The sequence below is a fragment of the Rattus norvegicus genome, chromosome 5, assembly GCF_036323735.1.
Source record: "Rattus norvegicus strain BN/NHsdMcwi chromosome 5, GRCr8, whole genome shotgun sequence".
Classification (NCBI taxonomy): domain Eukaryota; kingdom Metazoa; phylum Chordata; class Mammalia; order Rodentia; family Muridae; genus Rattus; species Rattus norvegicus.
This window is the reverse complement of record NC_086023.1, coordinates 17085556-17112986: the sequence shown is the minus strand read 5'-3', so window position 1 is coordinate 17112986 and position 27431 is coordinate 17085556. Positions and strand designations below refer to the sequence as shown.

Below are 27431 nucleotides of genomic sequence, written 5' to 3'. Positions count from 1 at the left end.
AATTCTTTGAGTACGGGCTGAAAAAGATGATAGATGTACTTAGAGGTTATGCCACTTAAAAAAGGAAGACAAGCCTAGAGAGTGGCTAGAGAGCAGTGGCAGTGGTTAACGGCACTTGCTCCTACTGGAACCATGTTTTGTTCCCAGCACCACCATAACTGCTTGTAACTTCAGCAGCAGGGGCATCTGATGCCCTCTTCTGGGCTCCCCATGAGTTAGCTGCATGCACAGGATCACACACACACACACACACACACACACACACACACACACACACACCCCTCTCTCTCTCTCTCTCTCTCTCTCTCTCTCTCTCTCTCTTAACAGATACAACTCACCATCTGTCTTAGGTTTTCTATTGATGTGAAGAGATACCATGACAACTCTTATAAAGGAAAGCATTTAATCAGGCTTACAGTTTAGTACATTACCAGAATGTTGGGAAGCACGGAGTACACGGGTAGACTTGGTGTTGGAGAGGTAGTTGAGAATTCTACATCAGCAGGCAGCAGGAAAGAGAGAGTGAGCCACTGGACCTAGCATCCGAATTGTCAAAACCCATCCCTAGTGCACACTTATTCCAGTAACGGCACACCTACTCCAACAAGGGCATACCTCCAGATAGTGCCACTCGCTATGAGACTATAGGGACCATTTTTATTCACTCCACCACTGCATTGTTGAAGGAAATCTAAGCGAACCGCAATAGAGATTTTAACACATCATACTAAGTATACTATGTAAGCTGTATAATGTCATGAGTAGATCCAGTTCGGAGAAACTCATTCATGGGTTAAGTCCTAAAGCCTGGGAAGAAAGAATGAAAAACGAAAAACTTGTGTCCCCAAAGATGTGATACCAGCTAACCCTGGTAATAAGGCCCTCTGCTTATGTGTGTGTCTTCAGAGTCACTAAGACATCCTCCCACCAGATTACAGGGTCACCTTACATGGTGTCTCCATTGTTCTCTCCTGATGTTGACGTGAATTTATCTGTCATTTATTCAGACTTGTTTATACAGAGATGATGGTCCATGCCCTACCTCTATCTCCCCTAACTATTTATGAATATAAATGAATGTATATGAATGTATATCACTCTTCCACAGAGACTATGCTTTGTAGAGTGTTAATTCAATGAAGAGATGTTAACTTCCACACTCTCATTCTGGAAACTTCTATATCTCAAGCATCTAGATATGCCAGATGCAAGTTTTGTTAGTTTGTCTGTGTGTGTGTGTTTGTGTGTGTGTGTGTGTGTGTGTGTGTGTGTACGCGCGCACGCGTATGTGTTCTAGTGCTAGAGTATCAAACTTGTTAATAAAGCTTGTGATCTCATTATTATAACAAAATTTAGCAAGCAAAGCGGTCATTGTGTTTGCGCATGTACAGGTATTAAAGCAGTAAATTGCTTTTAAAATTTGAGAGCCCAGGTTGGTCTTGAACTCACGAACCTCCTGCCTTTGCTTCCTTAGTGCTGGAGTTTTAGGAATGCCATGTAATCACACCTGTCTTATTTTGCTTTTGTATTTATATTACTGTTTAGGCAATATAAATATTAAATATTTAAAAGTATACCATGTAAAATTGTTAGCTTCTATAATCAGGAATTTTAAGTCATTAAGCCAGGATTACTTACTTTAAGTGGCTAAGTAATTCAGAGCATGATTTTTTGACTCAGAAAGACCTGGTACTAAGTAAGTTAAAGCAGTCTCATTCTTCAGACCAGCTGATGTGGCAGCTACCCAAGGGAGCTGTTAAGCATATGACACTTGATGAAGTTGACTAACTGAATTTTAAGTTGCATGTAATTATGATTAGTTAATCTCTTGATATGTGACTCATGGTCATCATATAGGACCAGTAGTAATTAACTTAAATTCTTAGCCCCAGTTTTCTAACTTCCATTGTTAAAAGAATTAAGTAAATAGTATATTTAAGTCACTGTGTCTGGAACAAAATGTGTTCTTGGGAAATGATAGTTAAATATTATAATACACATTAATTTAAACTTGTTTATTTTTACTCTTTTCCAGGTTTAATTTATTTTTGGAAATCAAGTTCAATATTTAAAAGAAAAAGCACATTTTGGAAGCCATTTCTACTAATTCGTTACATTTTACCTTATGATTTGATTTGAATACTGTCATGGGAGGAGCTGTGAGTGCTGGGGAAGATAATGATGACTTAATTGATAACCTTAAAGAAGCTCAGTACATCCGAACTGAAAGAGTAGAGCAAGCCTTCAGAGCCATTGACCGCGGAGATTACTATCTGGAAGGCTACAGAGACAATGCTTACAAAGACTTAGCCTGGAAGCACGGGAACATACACTTGTCAGCACCTTGCATTTATTCTGAAGTTATGGAAGCTTTGAAACTTCAACCAGGATTATCTTTTCTTAACCTGGGAAGTGGAACCGGATATTTAAGTACAATGGTGGGCTTAATTTTAGGTAATTTGATTTTTGTAAATTTCTCTTCATAAAGTGAGCTGAGTTTGCATGGCCCTTCATGACCTCCAGCATATTTTAAGCGTGTCTAGTATGTCTAGTGTGTCTGTTTGAAGCAGCATAGAGTTTACTTAGGTGTGGGAACACACGGGCATAGTAATCTCTCTCCTGGCCCTGACCCGGATGGTTGGTCAGCTCTGGCACTGTTCTGTCTTGTTACAGCACACAGCAGCATCTCAGTATCTCAGGACTGAAGATCAAGCAGCTGGGGCTGGGTCTGTAGTTCAGTTGGTAGTGTACTTACTTAGCATGTCCGGACCTCCGCGTTTGACACAAGGCTTCACATACCATCACAGTGGTAGGAGACCTAGAAATCAAAGTCATCCTTAATACTACAAAGTGAGTTTCAGGCCAGCCTGGCATACATGAGGGCCCCCAGCACCCCAATGCACATACACTGCCACTACCACCAAAAAAAAAAAAAAAAAAAAGCAACTGGCAGGCAAGAAGCTTAGGAGTATCTGTCTACTGCTACATGAATTTTTAAAAAAGGTTTGTTTGTTTGCTTATTTATTTATTATATATAAGTACACTGTAGCTGTCACACACACCAGAAGAGGGCATCAAATCTCATTACAGATGGTTATGAGAGGTCCTATGTTCAAATCCTGGGATTTGAACATAGGACCTCTCGATGAGCAGTCAGTGCTCTTAACCACTGAGCCATCTCTCCAGCCCTGATACACGATTTTTGATTGTTTTATTAATGTCCCATTTTAAGTGGAAAGGGACTTGTGCCAGTCTTGAAGACAGGTGGGGCAAAGCAAGAGACTAGGGAAAAGCATATTGCAGCATATTTGAGTCTGTTGTCCTGGGCATTGCTTCTGGTGTGGGAAAAGCAGAGATCAAAAGGGACCAAGATTTTTTGCCTTTGAAGAGCTTAGGGGGTACTCAAAACGAGTGCTAACATTGCATATGACACATCTCCTTGTCTCCAAATGAAAACAATAACCAGGCTATAAAAACTGTAGGACATAATTATACCTTGTTTGAACACAAAAGCATAAACAATAACCAGGTTATAATAACACGTAACATGATATAACTATTGCTCATGCAACTGCATAGGAATATGCATTTTACAATATGGAAGCTTAGCTTTGTGAGATCTTGCCCTGAGATCACCAGTCCCTTATTCCATTTAATATCTATAATCTTGTTATCTCCTTGAACACAGGATTTAGCTCTATTCTACTTCCTGGTGTCCATATATTCCTTGAACCATACATACATTTTGAATTTTTCCTTTCTCAGATTCCTACATTTGATTAACAACCCTCTTAAGTGTGAACTACAGGGACTGGAGAGATGGCTCAGTGGTTAAGAACACTGACTGCTCTTCCAGAGGTCCTGAGTTCAATTCCCAGCAACCACATGGTGTCTCACAACCATCTGTAATGGGATCTGATGCCCTCTTCTGGTGTGCCTGAAGACAGCTACAGTGTGTTCATATATATAAAATAAATAATTTTTTATAAAAAAAGTAAACTACAGGATAGTTTATGCCAGGCTGTTTTGAGATTTCTTTTGCCAATGCAATCCATACAAATCTTTTTACTTTGGCTTCAGGCAGACTCTTTGGACAAGGGCAAAAAAGCAGCCATATTCTCTCTAGGCAACATACTAAAAGTATTCTCTGAAACTTTTTGTACCAGGCTCGCATAGTTCAAATCACCCTCAGCACCACTGTCTTCCATATTTTTACTAGGATGGCCAGTTGGGCCCCACTTAAAACACTCCGTTGCTTTCTTAATCCAATTTCTCAAATCCGCATTCCTTTGAACAAAAGCATGGTCAGGCCTTTCACAACAATACCCAATTCCCTGGTATCAACTCCTGTTTTAGTTAGAGTTTCCATTGCTATAAAGTGACACCCTGACCAAGGCAATTTCTGTAAAGGCAAACATTTAATTGGGACTGGCTTAGTTTTAGGGGTTTAGTCCATTATTGTCATGGTAGAAAGCATAGCCGTGTGCAGGCAGACTTGGTGCTGGAGGAGACAAGAGTTGCGTATTGGTTGGTAGGCAGCAGAAGGGGACTGTAACTAACTGGTTTTTGGCTATTTTGTGGGTTCCTTTTTCTTCTACTTTATCCCCTCGGTTTTACCCCCTATCACTAGATAGGAGAGGAAAGGATAGAGGGGAGAGAGGAAAGAGATTCCTTAATAAAGTCATGGGTCAGAAAGGGTACAAACAACACTATCATTAGACTACTCCCTGGGTCATCAAGTTTCTTGGGGTAAGTTTGAGCTTTGCCGTCAGGATATCTAGTTTCTTCTCGGTGCACAGCTACTTAAACAGAGTGTCATCAACAACCAGCAACCTGCCCCGCCTTTTGAGGTCTTAGAATTTAATATCTTCTGAAAAGTCCCCAGAATTCCAGACATCACACAATCTCAGAAATTATCAGCAGCTGGAAAAGTCATGCCCCTGCTAGGGTAGGAGGCAAATTATAGTTGGCTGCTGTGGACATTCTGAAGCAGCCCCATATCCTGTATCAGGAACCAAAACGAAAACATAGTCTTACAATATTTCTGTGTTTTAAAAGAAAACAAAAGTCCAAAATTGTCACTACAGGACTTTGTTCCACACTGAGCTGGGCTTGAGTATCTCAGAGCCTGCCAGGACAGTGACACACTTCCTCCAACAAAGCCACCTACTACAAGGCCATACTCCCCCCCACCCCCCAATAAGTGTCACTTCCTTTGGACCAAGAATTCAAACACATGGGGGCCATACCTGTTCAAACCACCACGGTTACTACTCTTTTTATTAGAATTCTACAGTTGTTTTTAGATATAACAAGTAAGACAGAAAGAACATCTGTGAAGCAGTGGTCATAGCTAAGTGTAATCTTTTAAGCTGCTCTGGAAGCCTTATTCCCACACTACACCCTCGTATACTGATTTGTGTTCCATGTATTAAATCTGAGGGAGGGAGGGGAAAAGACACTTGGACCTGGAGAATGGCTTACACAGCCTCTAATTGTCTGAGTTTGTGACTCAGGTGTGGTTCTAACCTCCACAGTGACCACATTTACAGAAGCCCTTTCCTTTGCATGTGCCTGTTAGTGGTCTTGATACAGAGATCCGGGCAGAGCAGGGAGGGCAGGGCATCTCTGATTTGGTAATATGCAGTTAAGGGATAAGATGCCCCTTGGGGAAGTCTCGTCTCGCTTAGAAATGAGTATAGAGGATAGGCCATAATTAGAGCATTCCTGTTCGGAGAGGGGCAGTTAAGAGTCTTCTTCGCAAAGTTATAATTGAAGCAGTTATCCTTACGTTTAATTTTGCTGCAGACTAGGAGAGCAGGTCACTTCAAATCCTAATATGTTGCATCAGAACATCACCTTTAGTGATAAAGTGGAATTCCATTCTGCTTACTTAACTGTCTTCCCAGAGCTCAGGATTTTTAGAAGGGACTCTCAGCACTGTCTTTGTTCCTGTGTAATTAAGTTGAAGAGAAGAGAAAAGAAGCTTCCCAAATCTTTTACCTTTTAAAATGAACTAAATACCAAACCACCAACATTACTGTCACTCTTATAGCTGTGGATTCAGCTGGGGATGCTTCCTCATTACACTGTTTCTTTTTGGCTCAGGGATTTATCCCTATTTTCCCAGTAGTAGAGCCTGTAATATAGAAACTATAGTTCTAGTAAAGTAATACTAGTAATGTAAGCAGTAATACATACATACATTTATCCAACTTAAATATTTTTTTAGTCTCTTGACTAGTTCTCCTGTTATCAGAAGTGACTGAGGAGAATCCCAGGATCATTCCAGTGCTGTGAATACTGTCACTGTGGTGTTTTCTACAGCATGCACGCTTAAAGGTGAAGCAGGCCACAAGCAGGGAACTCACTGGCAGTTTGTCCTGAGGGGCTGGTTAGTTACAGTGTATGCTTCCATCCGGTTTGGTCTTCATGCCTCTTATTGCAGGATGTTATGTGATCTTTATTTAGAATTGCCTTTACCCTCAGAAAATGTTCACACATTTCCCCCCTCTGCATTAGTATGTGGGTATGCGCTTTCTCTCACTTCCTCTTGTTTTATTTAATCAGGTATGCATCTACTGGAAATCTTACTATTTTCCCCTTTATTTTTATTCTGTATGTATGAGTATTTTGCTTATATGAATGTCAGTGAGCCATGTGTTTTCCTGATGCTTTTGAGGCCAGAAGAAGGCATTGGATCCCCTCAAACTGGAATGACAAAAGGTTGTGAGTTGCCATATGGGTACTGGGAATTGAATTGGAAGAGCAGCCAGTGCTCATACAGGGGCTGTCTCTCCAGCCTCAAGATTACCCATTTTTAAATCTTTAACACAGTGATTTTTTTTAAAAAATAAAATGGTAGCATAGTGCAAACTGCCACAGTCTCTAATCTTTAAATACCTCCATTAGGCCATATTCAGTAGAATCCACTCTTTGATCCCACCGTACATAGCCTTGGCAGCCAGTTGCCTCCTACAGATGCCTTTCTGGACCTTTAATAGCAATGGGATCACACAGTGATCTTCTGTATCTGGTTTCTGTTACCCAGCTATAGCTTCATACCTCATATGTGGAATCTATGACTTGAGGAATAAATGCCACATTTGTTTTTCAATCAGTTCACAATGATGTATGTTTGAGCTATTGTTTTTGCTGTTTGGGAACACTGCCATGAGACTCCTGTAGAAAATCTTATGTGGACAATTTCTTTCTCCTGAGTAGATCTTAGAACTGGACTTCTTAGACTGAATTTAAAATTATGTTTTCCCTTTTAAGAAATTACCATATTGAAATGCGGCCTCAGTGTTTTACATTCCTGACAGTACTGTATGAGGCTTTGGTTTGTCAGCATCCTCACTGTCACTGTTCTATCTCTGGAGTGGCCTGTGTATTGCCATCTCTGTTGGTTGAGGATCAAACTTAGGAACTCATATGCACTAAGCATACATTTACTCTGAGCTACACCTCCCTTTTAAGAATCTGAGCCTGTTTATGTTTTAGTAGCCATCTAAGTGGATGCAAATTGTCATTGCATTGGAGTTCAGTTTGACACTTCCATAATTAACGAATTGAGCATCTGCTCAATACTAGTTGTTATTCCTATAGCTTTGGTGCAATGTCTGGGCAAAGTTTTTACCTAATCACTGTATGTTGTTATTATTGTTTGTGTTCATTTATGGTTTTAGTAGCATTTATTAGCATAGGATTTTATAATGTCTTCAGGTACTGTAAGGACTTCTTTAAAGTAGTCTTGCCCCAGCTCTTTGTTCTTTGTAAGATCAAACACATTCTGCAGATGCCATGTGTCATGCTAAGGGAAAATTGTTTTCTACATTAAACACTGGCTTTAGTCTTGATCCTCTATCCTGTGTTTTAAGAAAAGGTTTCCTCTTTAGTAATTATGGAGAGTATTCTTGACAAGTAACCTGGTTATGGTTGTGAACAAATCTCTTGAGAATGTTTTCTCTTATTATCACACTTAAGCTGTCAAAGTGCCCTGTTGTATACACTGCACTGCTCAACCCTTTATAGTCATCTGTGCATTCTGTTTGCTCTCCCAAAGTCCTGTACTGCATTATTACCATGGTTCTTGTTTTTTTTTTTTTTTATAATTTTAAAAATGAGTTTACAAAGTAACAGCTCCTTTCTGGCATTTTTTTACCTACTTCCTTCCTACGGATTGATTTCAGCCCCACCTCCTGCTGTTTTTTTTTTTTAAGATTTATTTATTTATTATATATAAGTACACTGTAGCTGTCTTCAGATACACCAGAAGAGGGCATCAGATCTCTTTACAGATGGTTGTGAGCCACCATGTGGTTGCTGGGAATTGAACTCATGACCTCTGGAAGAGCAGTCGGGCGCTCTTAACCGCTGAGCCATCTCTCCAGCCCCCCCTCCTGCTGTTTCTTTTCCCCACTGTGCCCTTTGCTGTCAGCATCGTCGTTCCTACTTTAGTATCTCATGTTCTATTGTCTAACCGCTCCCTTGTTAAAGCCTCCTTTTCCCGATGTCATGGACGTCTTCCCTGCTTTTGGAGCCTATATTCTATCTCTATGCTCAGTGAGTGATTAGCATCTAAGAGCCACCTATATGAGAAAGCGTAGTGTTTCTTTCTGATCCTGAGCTACCTGGCTATCTTTGGTATTGATATCTTTCCAATCTGTATCATCTGTATAGCAAATGGTCCTCTTTGCTTTTTGTCAAGTTTAGTTATAAGGCTCATAAGTGCAGTGCTTTTATGAGCCCCACCCACCCACCTATCCAGCATGAGTGCACTACTTTTGTATCCTCCATGGGTACAGGGTTTTTCTGACACTGTGAATGTGGTGCTTTTGTAGCCCCACTATTGCACTGCTTTTGTGACTCCATGTGAGTACAGTGCTTTTGTGACACCCCCCCCCCGTGAATGCAGTGCTATTGTGATACCCCATGAGTGTAGCACTTTTGTAGCCCCTGTCTATGAGTGCAGCACTTCTGTGACTCCTCCATGAGTACACTGCTTTTGTGACCCCCTTGTGAGTACACTGCTTTTGTGACCCCCTTGTGAGTACACTGCTTTTATGATATCCCAAGAGTGTAGCACTTTCATGACTCCTCCATAAGTGCAGTGTTTTCGTGACCCCATTTGAACAGTGCTTTTGGTGTCATTTGCAGAGCTGGTGCAGAGGAGCAGATGTTGAGTAACTTGTATGTGTTCCTAGCAGAAGTGTAAGAAAGAACTCTGTCCTCTCTTGCTTGTGTTCAGCAAGAGACTGCATTGCACGGAGGCCTGTGAGTGGAGCTTAAATCATTAATATGACACCAGTCCCTGGTGCTATCATAGACAAGTCATGTTCTGAGCTCATTTTACCTTGTAAAGCTAAATAGGTTCTACTAGGATGAGTTTTTAACATGTAAGATTGTAACCTCTCCCTCTTCCCCTCCCTCTCTGTATATTTTTGCTTCTTTTTCTAAGTCTCTGTTTTTATTTCTCTCATGTGTATAAATGCATGCACACACACAAACACACACGCACACACTAGACTGTGCAGAACATAACTACTAGAACAGTAGAATAATTTCAGAAAATTATTGTCTTTTTCCATTTGTTTCCCTATGAGAATTCATGAACCAATCTTGTAATTGCAAAACTCACAGTTGTACAGTTGATTCTTTCCTTGTGGTACAGTCATCTTTAGGTTGTGTTGAATGTTGGGCTAAATGCATCAAGTAGCAGCAGGAGTTAATTGTAATTCACAGCCATGCTTGGTTTGCCAGGTTGGTTTTGTTTTTTCTGGAACTGGTCTTCACATTCTGTTTAGAGTCTGCCTTCTGACAGTCTGCCTGTTCAAGTCTAGTAAGTATATCTGTGTGCACACGCGTGTGCATAAGAGTTTCATGCTCTCTGTTGCAGTCATATTCATCTCACTGTACTCTCCTGTTTTTGCTGATCTCTTCTTTTCATTGGTCTTCCCCTCTCTATTTTTTCAGACAAGGTAAGTGTGAGAACACAATAGAGATTCTTTACTGGAGCATGGGCAACTTACCATCTGTATACCACTGAAGAAAATGACACCAATCCCTGCTCATAGTTCATCAGGGAGGGTCGGGGCCTCAAGGGGAGCACATCCCTTTCCTGCATCAATCACCAGTGCTGAAGGGAACAGTCATACATAGGTCTGCACAGGCATCTACGGCTGCTGCGTGTGTCCTGAAGACAGTGTTTCACAGGACTCCTCCACTCCCCTTGGGTGTCTAATTTCCAGACCTCTTTTGTGTGTGTGTGTGTGTGTGTGTGTGTGTGTGTGTGTGTGTGTGTGTGTGTGTAAATGCCTGTTCACTTGAATAATAGCAACAACAAAAAGCCTTTAGCTTAGCTTATGGTGAAGAATGGGTCTCCTCTTTTGTTTTGTTTTGGTTTCAGTGTCATGAATGTTATAGAATCCATGAATTTCTACACCTTCAGAGTTAACCTACCCATGTCTGGACATGGGCTTTGGAGAGTACTGCAGTCTTCATTCGTACACATGTGGTCCACATCCTATCTCTTATTCAGGGTATATAAGAAATTACCCTATCCTCAACTCAGTCCTTCCCTCTATTCTTTTCCACACAATAAAAAAAAATTTCATTCTGTTCTCTTCTTCATCCCTTGTTCCCTTTCTTGGTGAAAGTGCAATTTTCTTCTAAACTATGCAAGATAAAGACTTGAATACCAGCCTCTTTCGTCTTGTGCTGTGGAGAAGGCAACAGACAGACTCATTTCCAGGGTTCAAACCCCCAACACATCAAAAGGCTTGCTTTGAATTAATTAGCTTTTCTTTTTCTTGTTGCATTTAATCCAGTGACCGTCCCACTTACACAGTAAAGTAAAACCCAGAGGACACCTTTTTTTTCAATTACTATTTATGTGATGGATATCTTAATAGGGATGAGAGTAGGCTTGAAGCAAGAAGATTGCCTTAAAGATAAAAGTAAATATGTAATCTAGTCTAAAGATTTTTCTATTAAATCCAGTATATTTATTTGTAAGATTTACTTATTCCCTGATAGTAGTTTTGATATAAATTTGTAATTTCTTTCCTTTATCATACTTCTCTGAAATATTTATATTAGACCCTGTACCAGCTGCTGAGACTACCCAATAGAGAATCATACTACTTCTCCTATTAGCTCTTCTTCATTCTGCTCAATAAATTCACATGTCAGTGGGAGTTAGTTATTTCTGGACCTGGATGCCTGCAGTAAAATGAGGTGGGCAAAAGTGAGACAGTACAGAACAAGAGGCTTGAAGTTCAAGGACAGCCTGAGCCACGTAGTAAGAGTCTGACTCAGAAGAAGCGGGAAGAAGCTAATGAAAATGAATTCTGGGGGAAGTTGATATTGTTGGATCAAGTCTGCAGCTGTGTAAATTTCTGTGAGGTGAAAGCTAGAGAATCATAACTTTAAGAAAGTCCTTAATTACATAGCAAGTTAATGAGTTTAAAGCCATCCTGAACTACAACGACCCTGTCTCGAAAAGCCAATAACAAAATACTCATCAGGCACTATCTCAAGAAACCAGTAAATAGCTGAAATGAAGTAAAAAGGAACTAGTTATAGACATAAACGTAGAAGGGTCTGGTGCCTTGCAAGATGGTACTGGCAGTATCTTGGACTTTTTGATGATACTTTGCCAAACCTAGAAAAGAGAGAAGTTTCTCGTTTTCAGAATCATTAAATTATTACATGACAAGATTTAGGAAAAGTCAGATAGTAATTGTCTTTACTCAGTGTTAGATAGAATGTGAAGAACTCTGAGAATCACACACAGCTATCCATGTTTGGTTTTACTGGGGGGGATACAGCCCATGCAGTCTAGGCTGGCCTTGAGCTTACCTGTGTATCCCAAAGTGATCTTGAACTCCTGATCATCTTGCTTTCACCTCCCAGGTGCTGGGACTAAATACATTTGTCTCTAAACCTGGCTCTTTTATGTTTTGACACATTATACTATCTATAATTTCTTTTTTTACCTGTCACAGTTTACAAGTTGGCTTACACTTCCTAAAGTCTTATATAACTAGAAGTACCAATAATATAATTTGATAAAAAGTGTTTTAATATGTATAGTTTAATATCATTGACTTTATATTAGTATCGTAAAATCCAAATAACCAGCTCATATACTCCCCCTTGTGGTAAATATTAAGGTTAGCTAATTGCTTTTATGTAATTAGTTGTTAACTTTACAAATGAGAACAGGGATTTGAATAGTCCAGAATACTAAGAATCACTCTGACTGAACTGGGCATGGCGGTACATAATAATCAAGACTAGCCCAAACTGCAGTCAGTACAGATCCACAGGCAGAGTTACATAGGCGTGTGTGTGTGTGTGTGTGTGTGTGTGTGTGTGTGTGTGTGTGTGTGTGCGCGTGTGTGCAACTATTTTGTCTAATGATTAGGACCGTGTATTTATGTACCAGAGCCCTAGTTGTGTGTTACTCTGTTAGCCTGACTGGGCCACACCTCAGAGGGATTGCCTTTGGCCTGTCTGCAGTAGGACCCATGATGGCTTTAAACAGGCCCAGTTTGTCTGTCCTGCATTTAGGTTCCAGATTACTGATGTGCCATCATGGCTGAGAACTACTTCTGTAGGTTTTAGGGTCCCTGTATGCCTGACCTGGTCTGTTAGTGGGGATAGGGGCACACCATAGTTTCTATCGTTCTGTTACTTGTTTTACACTTCACAGTAAACAGTACTTTTAAGTAAGCAGTGCTGGTCCTCAGGATTCCCTTTAGAATAAGAAATACTCTTCTGGAAGCAATTGACTAATCCTAGGTTGCTCCACTGGGAAGAACAAACACCAGTTCTGCCGTTATGTTCTCAAACGACATTGTGTGTAGATCTGGTCATTTCCTCCCTTCAGTCTTTCCAACTAAATGTTAGGAAGTCCTTTCCTCTGGGTTGTGTTCTGTGAGTTAGCTTTATAGAAAATGTCAACAGCAGAGTGTGCTTCATTTGTGTAGTATAAAACTCTTGGGTTTCCTTCATGGCTGTCAGATAGGTGTCTATGTACCCACATCATATTGCCCCAACTGTGGGCTATCACATGAAGGTGACACTGCCAGAATAGAATAGTTACTGTATTTTGCCTAGTGTTTATTGACCTTTACATATACACTTTGATTATTGACTAAGCAGTGAATGTGAGCTGGTTAGAGCTAGTGTGATAATTAGTCTTTAGTTTGTTATCCTTGTTGTTTATCATAACTGAGCTTTGCTCAGTCTTAAAAATAATTTCTAATATACAGAATAACTAGATTTTTTAGTAACTCATTTGTTTTAGTAAACTGACTCTATTCCTGTTTTCTCTTTAAAAAGCTGACTGTTGTATCCTCCTGTTAATATTTTCTTTTTATAACTGTATATTATAGAAACGAAGCCTTTATTTCATAAAAGTCTGCCTTGGTTTATGTGAATAAGTAACATTGGATTGGATTGAATACAAGGTCCCATTTACACTTCTCCTGGAGTAGTTTTCTCTTTTTCCCATTGCCAACTTGTACTGTTGTTTTTGATATATATGATAGTAGACTTTAAAAACTCTAAATGTTCATAGTTTTGTTTTGTTTTTTCTTGCCTTTTATCCTCTCTGGGTCCTCTACAATCGCAGCACATGGCCTTAGCTGCTGACTGCCTCTGCTGTCCATGAATTCTGCCTTTTATTGAAATAGTTCATCTTTTAATTTACTTCAATGTTAATTAATTCTTGATTATTAAGTGATAAAGATATACTTCTGTATTGCTTTAAAATTAGACAATTCCATTTCTATTTTCCCTGTGATAGGATCTCATGTAACTCTTGTTGACCTTGATTGGGCTACATAGCTGAAGAGGACATTGTTCAACCCCATGTATGGCTTTAACATTTTGTGTGGAGGTGTGGTGGGACAGGACATGTGCATACCATGACATGCTTGTCGAGGTCAGAGGACATCCGAATGTCATATATCGTCATTGCAACTTGAGACATGTTTTCTCTGTTGTTTATTGTTGAGTAAACAGACTAGTTGGCATGTGTGTGTGTGTGTCTGTCTGTGTTAGTGTCTGCCCTTGAGTATGTGTACAAGAATGAAGGTGCCTGTGGGGCCAGAGGTCTCAGATCCCCATGGAGCTTGTGTCATAGATGTTTGAGAGCAGCTCAGCATAGGTGCTAGGAATTGCACCTGCATCCTGTACAAGAGCAGCACATAGCCTTAGCTGCTGACAGCCTCTCCTGTCCATGAATTCTGCCTTTTGTTAATATATTTTTATCTTTTAAGTATATTTTAATGTTAATAACTTCCTGATTATTAAGTGACAAAGATAGGCTTCTTCCTTGCTTTAAAAGTAAACAATTCCATTTTAAAACACATTTGTATTAGCTATGACTAGAGTGTTCTTTGTGTGTATGTATATTGTGTGTGAAAATAGTCCTTAATATTATTACTGAGGGAAAAACCATCTTTTGTGTCAGATTTGCATGTAGTTGAGGCTTCAAACTTGACTTGTTGCTTCGGTCTGCTGAGTGCTGGGGTTACAGCTGGACCACCCCACCCTCTACTGCTAAAATTATTAACTGTCTTGTATTAAGATTATATGAAGAACAAGTTAGTGAGAAAGCAGTAAGAGACTTCATTAAGATGAGTCTGGAGAGATGGCTCAGTAGTTAAGAACACACACTTGCTGCTCCTCCTCAAGACCTGTGTTCAGTTTCTAGTGCCTACATGTTATCTCACTATCGTCCATACTCTAGCTCCTAGGGATCTGACACCTTCTCACAGAAAAGCAATAGTGCATATAAAATATAAGTACAGATTTTTCCTTAAGAATGTAGAGTAGGAGAAATAGTCTTCCTCAGAGAAGAGCACAGTGGTTGGTTATCCAGTATCAAATGGTCAGCACTGAAAAAAATACAAGTACCATTCTATAAACTGAGGAGGTTGTGTTTATGCATTTAGGAATATATGCAATAGACATACATGCATACGTGTGTGTGTATGTGTGTGCGTGCGTCTGTGTGACAACAATTAATGGAAAAGCCATGAGTTTGAAAGAGGAGCATGGAAGGGTTTGGAGGGATGGGAGGGGAAGGGAAAAATAATGTAATTATAACCTCAAAAAATAAAAGTAGTAATTAAAGAAATTTTCTGAAATTCCGAGCTTATGTGTAAAAGTTGATAACGTTTCCGACAGTGATGGAAGCATGTTTAAGTAAGGAACAGACTGTCTGTCCTACTTGACAATATAGAATGCCAGCAATACTTTTGTTCATGCCTTATTTTTTATTTGTTTGTTTGTTTAAAATGTTGGGAAAGTATTACTAAAATCTTAGTGGATAGCAGAACTACAGGTTTCTCTTAGATTTTCTCTTAATGATATTAACTTTAAGTTTTAACTTTAGTGATTATTGTTTTAAGTTTGAGTGAAAAGGGTACTTGAAGCAAGTAACTGATGGACCATCCTATATCTGTAGAAAGACCAGGAGAACAAAGTTACGATTACTTAAACAAGTTCATCCACCAATAGAAGTTGCCATTTTCTGGCAGGTGGAGAAAAAGACCAGCCCACGTTTTTCTGTTCACTGGCTTCTATTATAGGTGTCTGTCTATCTACAGTGCAGCTTTAACTTGAGTGAGCTTTTAAGCTAAATCTTTTATTATTATTTTTATTATATGTTACTATGTATATTTTATATTATGTTTTATTATCTTATTACAAGGCTGAACAAACCCTTTTATATCTAAAATATATATAGGTTGGGCATATTTATTACCCCCTTATCTTCTATCTGTCTTCCCTCTGAGTGCTTTTAGGCTGAACTTTCCCCTACATATATTAACTCCTTTGGAAACTGAAGTTTTACATCTAATTTTGAGAGAAGGGTTTTGTTTTGTTTTAGTGAATCTTCAGTTTTCCTTTTTATTGTATTAGGAATATTAAGGAATGTTAAACTGGGGTTTCCATTTTCAGTCGAAAGCTTACCAGTGTATAAGTAAGGAAACAGAATGGAAGTGCTTAGGATTGCCTCATTTTGCTCTCTTGTAAAAACATACTATTTCAGCTTAGTCGGCCTGTGACTACTATTACCTGTAAACCTGTGACTGGACATGTAGTGATAGGACCAACCCTTGAAGTCATTCTGCATTGCATAATGCAAATATCAAATATGTTTTAATTTTTTGGACTATTTGAACATCTAAATTTGCTCATTTGTAATTGACTTTTCTTAGTACTTTGTGGTTAATAAAGACAAGACTGATAGGCATTGTATTGTGGCAGACACTAGAGGACTCCTCCAGTTACAGATTCTGTAAAGAAAATCAGTAAACTCAATATGGTAGCATACATCTTTAATCCCAGCACTCCAGAGGCAGAGGCAGGAGATTGTCTAAGTTCAGGGATAGCTGGGTTTATATAGAGAGACTCTTTCTCCAAAACAAGAACAAGAAGAAAACACAACCTTCTTAGGAATCCTTGCAGCTTACAGAAAAAGAATACAGAGCACAGAACCTATTGGGCTCCATTTTAGATGATGACGAGACCTTGATTGTCAGCTGCAACTGTGAGTAGAGTGGGCACCCAGAAGAATGTGGAGGAGTAATGTTAGAAAATACTGAGTCCTAGACCTTAGTGAGCAAGAACCATTTGCTACTTACAGGGAGCACTGAGTAAGCTCTCCCCCATCCTTTTTCATGGGAGGTCTTTCCAGCCATCATCATGTATAAAAAGAAGTATGGTGTGAAAAGCATGAGGTTTGCTGGAACTCTTAAGTACACACCCAAGAACCACAGAGTTTGAGTAAAGCGAAGCTGCTGATAAAGGCACCTCAGCTGGGTACGGTGATGTGTACTTCCTCTTGCTGCTCAGGAAACCGAGGCAGGAAAACCACAAGGCAGAGACTCGAAGGCCAGTCTGAGTGAGCAAGTTAGTCAACAGGGCTGGAGGTGCAGAGCGCTCACTTGGCGAGGGCAGCGACTGGTTCCCGCTTCAGAGAACAGCAAAGTGACACCGCTGCACCTGAAACCTGGGGCTGTGTGATCATTTGCTATTGATAAGTGCACGGGAATTAGAATTCTGGGGCATACCTTTAATATTTCTTGTAAAAATGCTTATGTAATTACAGGTCCTTTTGGAATAAATCATGGGATTGAACTTCATTCAGATGTGGTGGAGTATGCCAAGGAAAAACTGGAGAGTTTCATCAAAAATAGTGACAGCTTTGATAAGTAAGTGTTACACCTGTAGCTGTGCTGTGAGAGCAGTTAATGATGTGTGGAGTGTGCCTGCTCTTAAACCGCATTAGACTATTAATCCTGCTGGTTGAGTACAGTAAAAATCTCTGCTACGCAGTGAAAAAAATAAAGTTACAATGTAATTTTTTTAAAATTCTAGATAAATGTTTGATTCCTGATCTTTCATTTATTAAATGCCATATAGTTAACTTTTGGCTAGAAAATAAGATATTTGTACTCACAGTTCTTTTCTCTACCTGATTTTGGCCTTTTGGATGGTAGCTTAACTGTTTTCTGTTTATAACTTATATACCAGCATACAAAGGTCCCTCCTTACTCCATAATAAGTTTAGTAGAAGTGACTGTATAAATGTTTCTGTATGTGTTATGTGGGATCATGTTTGGGAAATTGCTTTATGGAATTGTTTACTTTCACCCTGGCTTCTCTTTCTAAGACATATTGCATAGATGTTGATCCTTGGCCAGCAGTGAAAGTGAAGATTTGAGGTGTAATTGCACTGAAATTGTGCCTTGACAGTTTTGTGGAATAAGGGCTCTTATGGTTGAATTTGAAATAAATCCTGTGAACTGAAATAGCCTTCTCTATGTAGGGCTTCAATGTGCCCTATTTCTGTATAGCATGTTGTAGTTTCCAATAGAGAAAGCCTTTAAAAGGATAGGAAGCATAGGCCTAGAACACAGTCACTAGACAACAAGGTTTCAATGTAAAAACTGAGACTTGGATTTTAGCAGTGGTCCCTCACTCATCCCTAGTCTGGCTGTAAATGCCCGTGTGAAAAACTGTAGGGGGACCTGACCACTACCCAACGTTTCATCTTGAGCAAAAGCCTAGAGGAGAGTTCCAGAATCCAAGGACACTTTGGACATCTTCCTTTTCTGCCCTTTTGTTCTCTTCCCTCTCCAGATGCCCTTTCATTTCTGTCTTCTCTGTTGTGGGTTTGTATCTATCCTAGTGTGAAATGCTTGGACTGGTTGAAGAAAACAAAACAGATCCTTACAGCAGTTCCTCAGCTCCTGCAGTCCAGCAGAGGCTTTGTGCAGCAGAGGCATGATGATGGCGGCATCACTGAGCCCCCCAGGCAGACTGAGGGAGTTGATGCTCCGGTTATTTTTTTCTATAATACACACAATAGATTTAAGTTGGCCAGGTACATTTTCAATTTGCCGAACAACGTGTCTCTTTTGTAGATGTATTTGTAAGAGTTTTGCCTGCATGTCTGTGAGTACAACACACACTTGTCTGGTGTCTACAGAATTCAGGAGACGGCATCTGATCCCTTGCACTGGAGTTAGAGACAATTTGAGAGGTGGCATGTGGGCACTGGAAGTCCACCCACAGTCAGTCCCCTGTGAGAGCAAGTACGCCAAACTCCTGAACATCTTTCCAGCCCCTGAATAACTTTCTTTAGGAATAATTGACACCTAGTTCATACTCTCAGTTATTTTCAATTGCCTACTGCATTTATTCCAAAAAGAATGACATTTAACGGAAATCAAAGTTATTTATTACCTTAAGTTGTTTAATAAGAAATCGATATTAAACTAACATCTGTTTGTGTCTTCATCATTTTCTCCTAATGACTGGTTGCTGAGTTTTGAGATGTGGGCAAGATTAATTTTTATTTGGTTATTGGGTTCTTTTTTAATTGTTTGATTTTCTGTAAAACATGTTTTAATATTGAAACTTAATCTGCCCATAAGAAATTTTGAATACATTTTAACTTAGAAAGTATAAAAGTAGTATTACCAAAGGCTTACAAATTTCTAGTAAGATCTGTTGCATATTAGTTGTTAGTACGTTTCATCTCTAGATACGTGAAGGTTCAATTTCTGATCATTATTCAACAGGCTCAAGGAAGCCTTGAGTCACTAAGGCAAATCTGTTGAGGTTTGCTGCTGAGACGTGATCTGGGTAACAGTGAAGAATGCTATGATTTCAGTGATTTTCATTTTGTATAGTGTAGCTAATCTGTTTAAAGGCTATTAAAGATTTATTTATTTATTATATATAAGTACACTGTAGCTGTCTTCAGATACACCAGAAGAGGGCATCAGATCTCTTTACAGATGGTTGTGAGCCACCATGTGGTTGCTGGGAATTGAACTCATGACCTCTGGAAGAGCAGTCGGGTGCTCTTAACCGCTGAGCCATCTCTCCAGCCCTGTTTAAAGGCTATTTAGATGTCTCATTTGTTATTTATTTGTTTAATGGTGTGTGTGTTTGTGTTTGCTCATGTGAATATGGACGTGAAGGCATGCACACGCGTGTGTATGTATGAGGCCAGAGATTAATGTCCAGGGATCTCTTTCCTCCATCATCACTCTTTCCTCAGCCACTCTTCATCTGTGTGTTTTAGACAGGGTCTCTCACCCACGTTGAAGCTCCTCAGCTGAGCCAAGCGTGTGCTGCAAGGCTAGGCCTTTCCCATAGTTCATAATTTCCCACGAGCATGGCAGCTCGCATCCCTCCTCTGCTCTTTTTTCTCTCTGTTTCTTTTTTTTTTTCTTTTTTTTTTTTTTTCTTTTTTTCTTTCCGGAGCTGGGGACCGAACCCAGGGCCTTGCGCTTCCTAGGCAAGCGCTCTACCACTGAGCTAAATCCCCAACCCCTTCTCTCTGTTTCAAACAAATGTTTTCACATAAAATGATCGAATTTTTTCTGCTTGTTTCTGAATTTTTGTTATGCAGGTTTTTAAATTAATACCTAAAAATGGTGCATAGTATTCAGTGAAGAATATGTGAGTGCTTCCTTGTGACATTGAATGTTTTTGCTGTTCTTCATAAAATCATTAACCAGGTGCTTGTCATAGTTGCTGACGTTTTACAGCTTATTTTTGAAACACTTTATGTTAATCCATTCTAAAGAAGACAGTTGGAGCAATTTTATTTTACTTCTTAGCAGGCGGGATTGTAGTCAAGCTTCTATTGTGATAAACACCATGACCAAAAGCAATCTGGGAAGGAAAGGATATATTTCTTCTTAAAGCTTAAGGTCCATCACTGAAGGTAGTCAGGGCAGGACCTCAAAAGCAGGAACCTGGAGACAGGAACTGAAGGAAAGGTCACAGAGGTGGCTTCCTACTAACTTGTTCCCTATGGCTTGCTCGGCCTTCTTTCTTTTTTTTTTTTTTTAGATTTTATTTATTCATTTTATATATGATGAGTAACTGTCACTGTCTTCAGACACACCAGAAGAGGGCATCAGATCTTGTTACAGATGGTTGTGAGCCACCATGTGGTTGCTGGGATTTGAACTCATGACCTTTGGAAGAGCAGTCAGTGCTCTTAACCGCTGAGCCATCTCTCCAGCCCTCGGCCTTCTTTCTTATCACAAGCCAGGACCACCAGCCTAGGGATAACATTGCCCACAGTAGTAGTCAGGGCTTCCCATATCAATTATAAATCAAGAAAATGCCCCCAGAGACTTGTCTACAAGCCAGTATGATGGAGACATTTTTTCTCATGGTTCCTCTTTCCAGAAGACCCTAGTTTGTGTCAAGTTAAAAAACAAAGTATGAACAGGTATGAAATACTACTTATTGTTCAATATCAATATCATAATTGAACTTATGTTCTTGTATATGGAGAGTAGCTAGCACTAGGAAGTTGTTTCATTTCACATAGAATATCAACTGGTGCAAAGTTAAGTAAACAAGTCTACTGTTGTTCATTTGGCTACTTTTTATTTTTATTTTTTTTTACATAACTTGGTTTGGGTTACCAGTTAGAGGTTATATTTCTTTCTTCCTGTCATACTTATTTCTTGATGATTCTTTAAGTCTTTTTAAATGTTAAGGTATTCTTACTTTCTGTTAAAAGATTAGAACATTTGCAGGGTGTAAAAAGTTTCTGTTGTAGACAGTTTCCTATTCAAGTGTGTATACAGTCATATGTGTGCATATCAAAATAGAGATCAAGGAAAATGGGTCATTAAACTTTGTGTTGGTATCCATCATCTCTAGAATTCAGCATATAGAGAACAAGTGCGTAAAATCTAGTGCTGTTCTTCATCCATGGAGTCTAGAGCCTTCTCATCAACTCCTTCAGTAGTAGTGCTGAGTTGTATGTGTTTTCTTACATGTATGTGCTAGGATCAGGATAAGCTCTCTCATAAATGAGAGATTGAGAGATCTATTGACTAACCAATGTTAGAATATCTAATATACAATGTAGGAGTGTGTGTGTGTGTGTGTGTGTGTGTGTGCGCGCGCGTGCGCGCGTGCGCGCGCACACAGGCCTGATTCTTGTGTCTTAAATCCTATTTGTTCTTGAAGTAAAAGTGTCCTTACGGTATGGCTTTTGAATTATGCTAGAGCTGCACGAACAGGTAATGGCTCAGAGCGGCTCCACAGTTTGCTGTATTGGACATGGGAAGCTGGAGGGACGGATTATTTATCACTGAATGTTCACTGAACTTCCTTATGAACTGGTCTGTTTTCAAAGGATTTCTTACACAAACGACCAGATGAATTTTCAGGATCCTGGGCTAGCTAAATGGTCTCTGAAGACAGCAGGAAAAGATGGCTCCAGTCTTTTAAAGAGACAATCTTGGCATGTTCTTATAGCATTACACTGCTGTTGCCTGTTTATTGACCCCTAATAGGCTCCACAGGACACAATGTTATATTTTATTAAACATTTTTGTTACACCTAGTCTCAGGAGTTGATTTTTTACCTTCCTTTACGTGGGTCCTGGGGATCAAACTCTGGTTGTCAGATTTGGCAGCAAGCAACTTTACCCACTGAGCCAAAGTTCATTTGACAGCCTTCAAAGACCATTTTTTTTCTTTTTCTTTTTTTCGGAGCTGGGGACCGAACCCAGGGCCTTGCGCTTGCTAGGCAAGCGCTCTACCACTGAGCTAAATCCCCAACCCCAAAGTTCACTCTGATCTAGATTGGTATTGGGGCCTTATTTGTTGAGGTGTTTTTTTTTTTTTTTTTTTTTTTTTTTTTTTTTTTTTTAAGATTAGGTGCTTAGTTGAGGGGCTCTGCAAGCATTGTGGCTAGGAGAGTCAGGAAGGAAATCCAGTTCAACAGGACTCAGTAGCCGGGGTCAGTTCCAACTTCTAGAATCTGACACTGACTGGGCAGTTTATTTTAGTCATATTTAAGCACAGGATAATTTTTGGAAAAAAGATTCCTTAATGATAATTAACTATCCCACAAAGACGGGCTCCCCGTAATAGTTTATGGGAGTCAGGTGAGGCCTGGCTCTACAGATTGGAAGCACAGACAGACCATCAGGCTGTTAACTACATCTGTGTTCTCTGTGTTCTGTTTTCTGGGCTGAAAATGGGCATACATCTCTTCTTTGAAGAGACAACTCTGCATGTTTAGCATTCCTTTCTGGGTTTCCTAGTGCTTTTCTGTGAGCACAGGAACCTTTTCCCTTTACAGTTAGTCAACAAGAGGAGGAAGTTGAGGGAGTCAGATCACCCTCAAACCAGTAATTATGCAGTAAACAAAATACGTCTGTCCAGGTGTGAATGCGTGGGTGAGTATTGTAGTTAGAAAAACTTAAATTGTACAAACTTTGACTTCATGGAAGAGCTTGTCACTAGTAAAACATTTATTTATAGCTATGTATACGCATTTATTTAATACAAATGTGCGTATTTGGCTCTTAGGGATCATACAGCATTAAATTCCTGTAATGTCATTAGAATGTGTATCTTCCTTCCAGATGACTAGAGAGAGGACTTTGGAAATGCCTTTTTATCTGTATCTTATTCCTGTATAGAATGGACCATTATTACCATGTAATGGGGCACATAGATGAGTCATAATGAAAAAGGTCGTATGTGGTCAGAGGAGAACATCTTTTGTCTTAGACCAGTGGTTCTGAACTGTGGGTCACAACCACTTTGGGGGTTGACCAACATTTGATGTGTCCCATATCCAATATCTTGCATATCAGATATTTTACATTACTATTCATGACACTAGCAAAAAGAATTATGAAGGAGCAAAAAAAAAATAATTTTATGGTGGCAGGTCACCATAACATGACAAACTGTATGAAGAGGTAATAGCATTAGGAAGAAATTGATTAATTTTTTTTTTAAATTGGTTTGTCCCAGAATTGAGCTGCTCCACAAACTGTAGCCTATCCTCTTAGCTTACGAAAAGTGAGGTAGAACTATTATTTGAATCATGTTTTTCCTTCAGATAGACTCAGGCAATGCCACTAATGTGGCTAGACACATTGGCACAGTCAACTACGACTGTACGGCTTAGCATTATTGAATGAAAAACAATGCATTACCTTCTTTCTGTAGTTTTCAAAACCCACAATGGGTGTATGGCAATAATTACTGTTCTGGTTTTACTTGTAGTTTATTAAAGGTTTATTTTTTATAGTGATTTGTATTTGAAAATTAAGTATTTCTGTATTGAGTTTTGTCACTGGAGTAGTATAAAGAGAATTGTATTGAAATCATCTTGCTTTTGTAATTAATTCATTATCTTTAGTATTTCCCAATACCCTTCAGATGCTTGTGTATTTTGCTATACTAATAGTGTCCAGAAATAATTTTATATAAGTTATTGCAAGTTGTAAGCAGTTTCTTTTTCTTTTTTTTTTTTTTACTCTCCGTGGGAATGAGGATTAAACCCAAGGCTTTATACATGCTAGATGATTCTAACATTTAAACTACATTGTCAGCCTCCTTAAAATATGGTTTAGAGCCGATCATGATAAGACATACATATAATCCCAGCACTTGGGAGATTGAGGCAGGAGAGTGAGTCATTGAGTGTTTCAAGCTAGCCTAGGGTTCAGAGTCAAACCCTGTCTTAAAAGTATTCATTTCTTTCTTACTCCTCCCCACCTTCCCCCTTTTTGTTAAGTTGGTCAAATCATCTTCAAACTTGTGGCCTTCCGCTTCAGCTTCTACAGCAGTAGGGTTGTAGGGATGAACCGCAGACCTTGCTAGACTAATTTTAATGTGACAAATAATCAAATTGTTTGTACAGAGAATCCTTGAAAATAGTAAAAGAACACACACACACACACACACACACACACACACACACACACACACAGAGACACACACCCCCTCTACCTGTGCAGGGAATAATATGGCTTTAAATGACTTAACTGTCAGGTTTTCTATAAAACATTTAGTGACTTTTTCAGTAATGTGGGTTTCTACAATGCCACAGTAATGCGGGTTTGTTTATTCAGTCCAAACAAACAAATGCACTTTATTTTTTAATACTTTGCTTCAAATAATTCCTATATTATCCTAAGATGAGTCTGATGCAGTTGGTTGGAAGGGAAAACACTTTGAAAGGTAAAGCTTTGTTTTCTAATTTTAATTCAACAGTTTAGTTATTGATTATAAGGTATTTGAATGGTATGTTTCAAGATCAAGAGTTGCTTTTAGCCCAGCACAGATGTTTAAAGTGTTGTCTTATTTTTAACAAAATAGTGAAATTGTATTTAAATGAAATGTTTTAAGAAAAAGATTTTGTGATTTCATTTGTCAGTTTGTTTTGGATGAGATATAAGAAGAAGGTAGGACTCTTCCCCAGGTCCTTGAAATTCCTTTATTCCATTGGAATAATTGTCTACAATTTCAATGACAGTGTCCTCTGGCACCTAATAAATTAGGTGTGCAATTGCCAGCCCCAACGTCACAGTGTATTGAAGGGGAATGTTGTTTTTTCTACTCTCAGTCAGCTCCTAGACCTAGACTATCCGTCTAAGAGGGAAGCTACAGGGCAAGGCTAGGTCACCCTGATCTCCTAGCTGCTTTTCAAAAGAATTATATGGGCAAGTTGGCAAGGTCCCTGCTGTGAATGAAATCATCTGTCCATCTGAAGATGAAGATAACCCAACATGCAGCTATAAAGAAAGCCACTGCTAAGGTAAGTGATTGGAATCATGGTCTTACTTTGGGCAAGTGTTTGTGTTCTCAGCCAAGATGTCTGTATGTTCTGCACTCTTCCATAAATTGCTTTCAGTGCACAGCTTAGTAAGAGCAAGTGAAATGTGTTCCTGTGGGAGTCTTAATAGTCATTGTTTTTTCAGGTTTATTTCTGATATGCCTCAGGTGAATGAATTTATGTGCATTTTAAAGGCTTTAAGACTTTCCTTCCCTATATACAGATAACTTTAATGTTTGGTAGGAGATTCTGTTTGGGGATTTTTCTAAAAATAAAAAAAAAAATCTGCTTATTTTAACTTAGGTGCAACATTTTAATGGACATCTAATTTTAATATAGAAACCAGGGAAAGAACATCTGAGCCATCTTAAATATAACCACATATATTTGTCTATCGTTTTGGTAGATTATTACATTTCTCAGCTTTCATATGATGTGTACTTTGTATGAAAAGATGTAATTTGGATTTCCCCTTTCTTTATAGTCTAAGCTGTACTATATGTATGATTTCTTAGTACCCATAGTGCTATTTTATTTATACACAGGAGTTCTGCACAGATTATTGCTTCAATCTTCTAGATTACACAGAAATTGTTGTTAAGGTTTAAAGTGTGCTTTGCCTCTGCATTTTAAGAAACTTGGGTTTGGCACAGCTTTTGGAACAGTCAACAACTAAGAATTGTTTGTTTCTCTTCTCTTGGAAGAATCAATAGGAGTTATACCTGGATAATAACATAACACTGCTAATTGCCACTGTCGATGTCTTCATTCAGTTATTAATGAGCATATTTATAAACGTGCCAGCGTTTACCAGGAATATATTTTAATTCATAATATTTTTGAGGAAAAGGCCTGCAGTGGAATATCTGTTACCGTCCAGCTGACTAGTGTGAGACTATTCCATGAATGCTGTTGTAAAGGTGTTGTGACATTACTGAAGTAGTTTAGATTCTCCACTGTATACTACGTAGAAGCAACTGGAGGTTAACTTCTGTTCAAAAACTTAATCTCTGTCTATATGTAAGGCTTAAAAATGTTAACAATATACAACTTAAGTTTTTTTCTTTTTTCTTTGTGAAAAATTTATTGCAGGTGGCAAATATTAAACATAATATTTAAGTATAATGAATAATGGTTGAGTGGGAGATACTTTGGCGAGACATTTCTGGTTTTCTTTTTTATTTAACACTGTTATACATTGGTAGTGACTTGCATATTTGGCTTATAAATTATTTTCTATTTTAATTGCAAACATTTCCCCACAGTTTTAGATGTCTCAACTTTTATCAATAGAAATAGCACAGTGCTTTTGGGATTTAAATTTATTTATTTTTCTTAATACTTAATTTATTTTGTTGTGGGTGGGTCATGGACTTGGAGGTCAAAAAACAATCTGGGTTTGAACCGAGGTCGTCAGACTTATCAGCAGGTGTCTTTACCCTCGGAGCCATCTTACTGTATTTTCCAGTGATCTAGTAGGCTCTCAAGTTTAGGTGTTCAATATAAAGAAGTTAGTACGCTAAAGCATAGTAAGCAAGTGAATTAGAAGTCTATTTCATTTGTATTAGTGGACATTGGAGATTGGAATTTTCTTCCAAAATTACACTTCATCTACACATTTAGGTAAATAGACTTCTTGATATCTTGATTAGAAGGGAAAAATTGAGGTTATAACTATGAGCATGCTTTTAGGTATTCATTTATGTGACTTAAAGCCAAGAGTTAGGGTTTTTTTTTCACACGTTGAAACAATGTATGTAAAGTGTTGCAGGTATCAGTCAGCATCCTGGTCTGTGCACCACTACATCACTTCTGAGTGCAATGGGTCTTTGCCAGCCATCATGTTCTGAACTACATCACCGCTGAGTGTGATGGGCACATATATTCACTGTAATTTTATTTCTAGGCAAATTTCTCTTTAGATCTTCATAATTTGAGTTCTTATTCAAAGTTGGTAATTAGAAAAGGTAATGCATATTTATTTTTTGCATGTTTTTCTTAATTGAATAAATGCATGGGGGATGTTGTAATAGGTCATAGAGATATAGTTAAAATTAGACATACTCAGAGATAACAAAAACCAACCAAACAAACAGAAGATAACCAGAAAGCAGGAAAATATTCCAAAGACAAAACAGGAGAAAGTTCTTGTACCACCTGTCTGCATGAGACAAGCAGATGGCTAATTGTGTAATATTTTGTTCTTTGTAACTGTGTAAACATTGTCTATTATTAGTTTGCAGTGTAAAAGTATCATTTAAATAGTTTATATCTTTTA

At 38.7% G+C, this 27431-nt stretch overlaps 1 protein-coding gene across 6 annotated transcripts in view; it reads left to right on the top strand.

Annotated features, from left to right (window-relative positions):
* Pcmtd1 (protein-L-isoaspartate (D-aspartate) O-methyltransferase domain containing 1) overlaps positions 1–27431 on the top strand; it is a 72175-nt gene that overhangs the window by 30817 nt on the left and 13927 nt on the right. For 2 of the 6 annotated variants that reach the window (XM_017593529.3, XM_039110458.2), the window contains one exon: positions 17135–17237. Coding sequence is in view for 2 of the 6 variants with exons in the window: in XM_039110457.2 (XP_038966385.1) it covers positions 2148–2454; positions 17135–17237 (410 nt within the window). In the remaining 4 variants the exon portion in view is untranslated. Of the gene's footprint in view, positions 1–2029; positions 2455–16912; positions 17238–24943; positions 25136–27431 lie in introns of those variants that run through there. The other 4 variants (XM_039110459.2, XM_039110457.2, NM_001257345.1 and 1 more) reach the window with 4 other exon arrangements.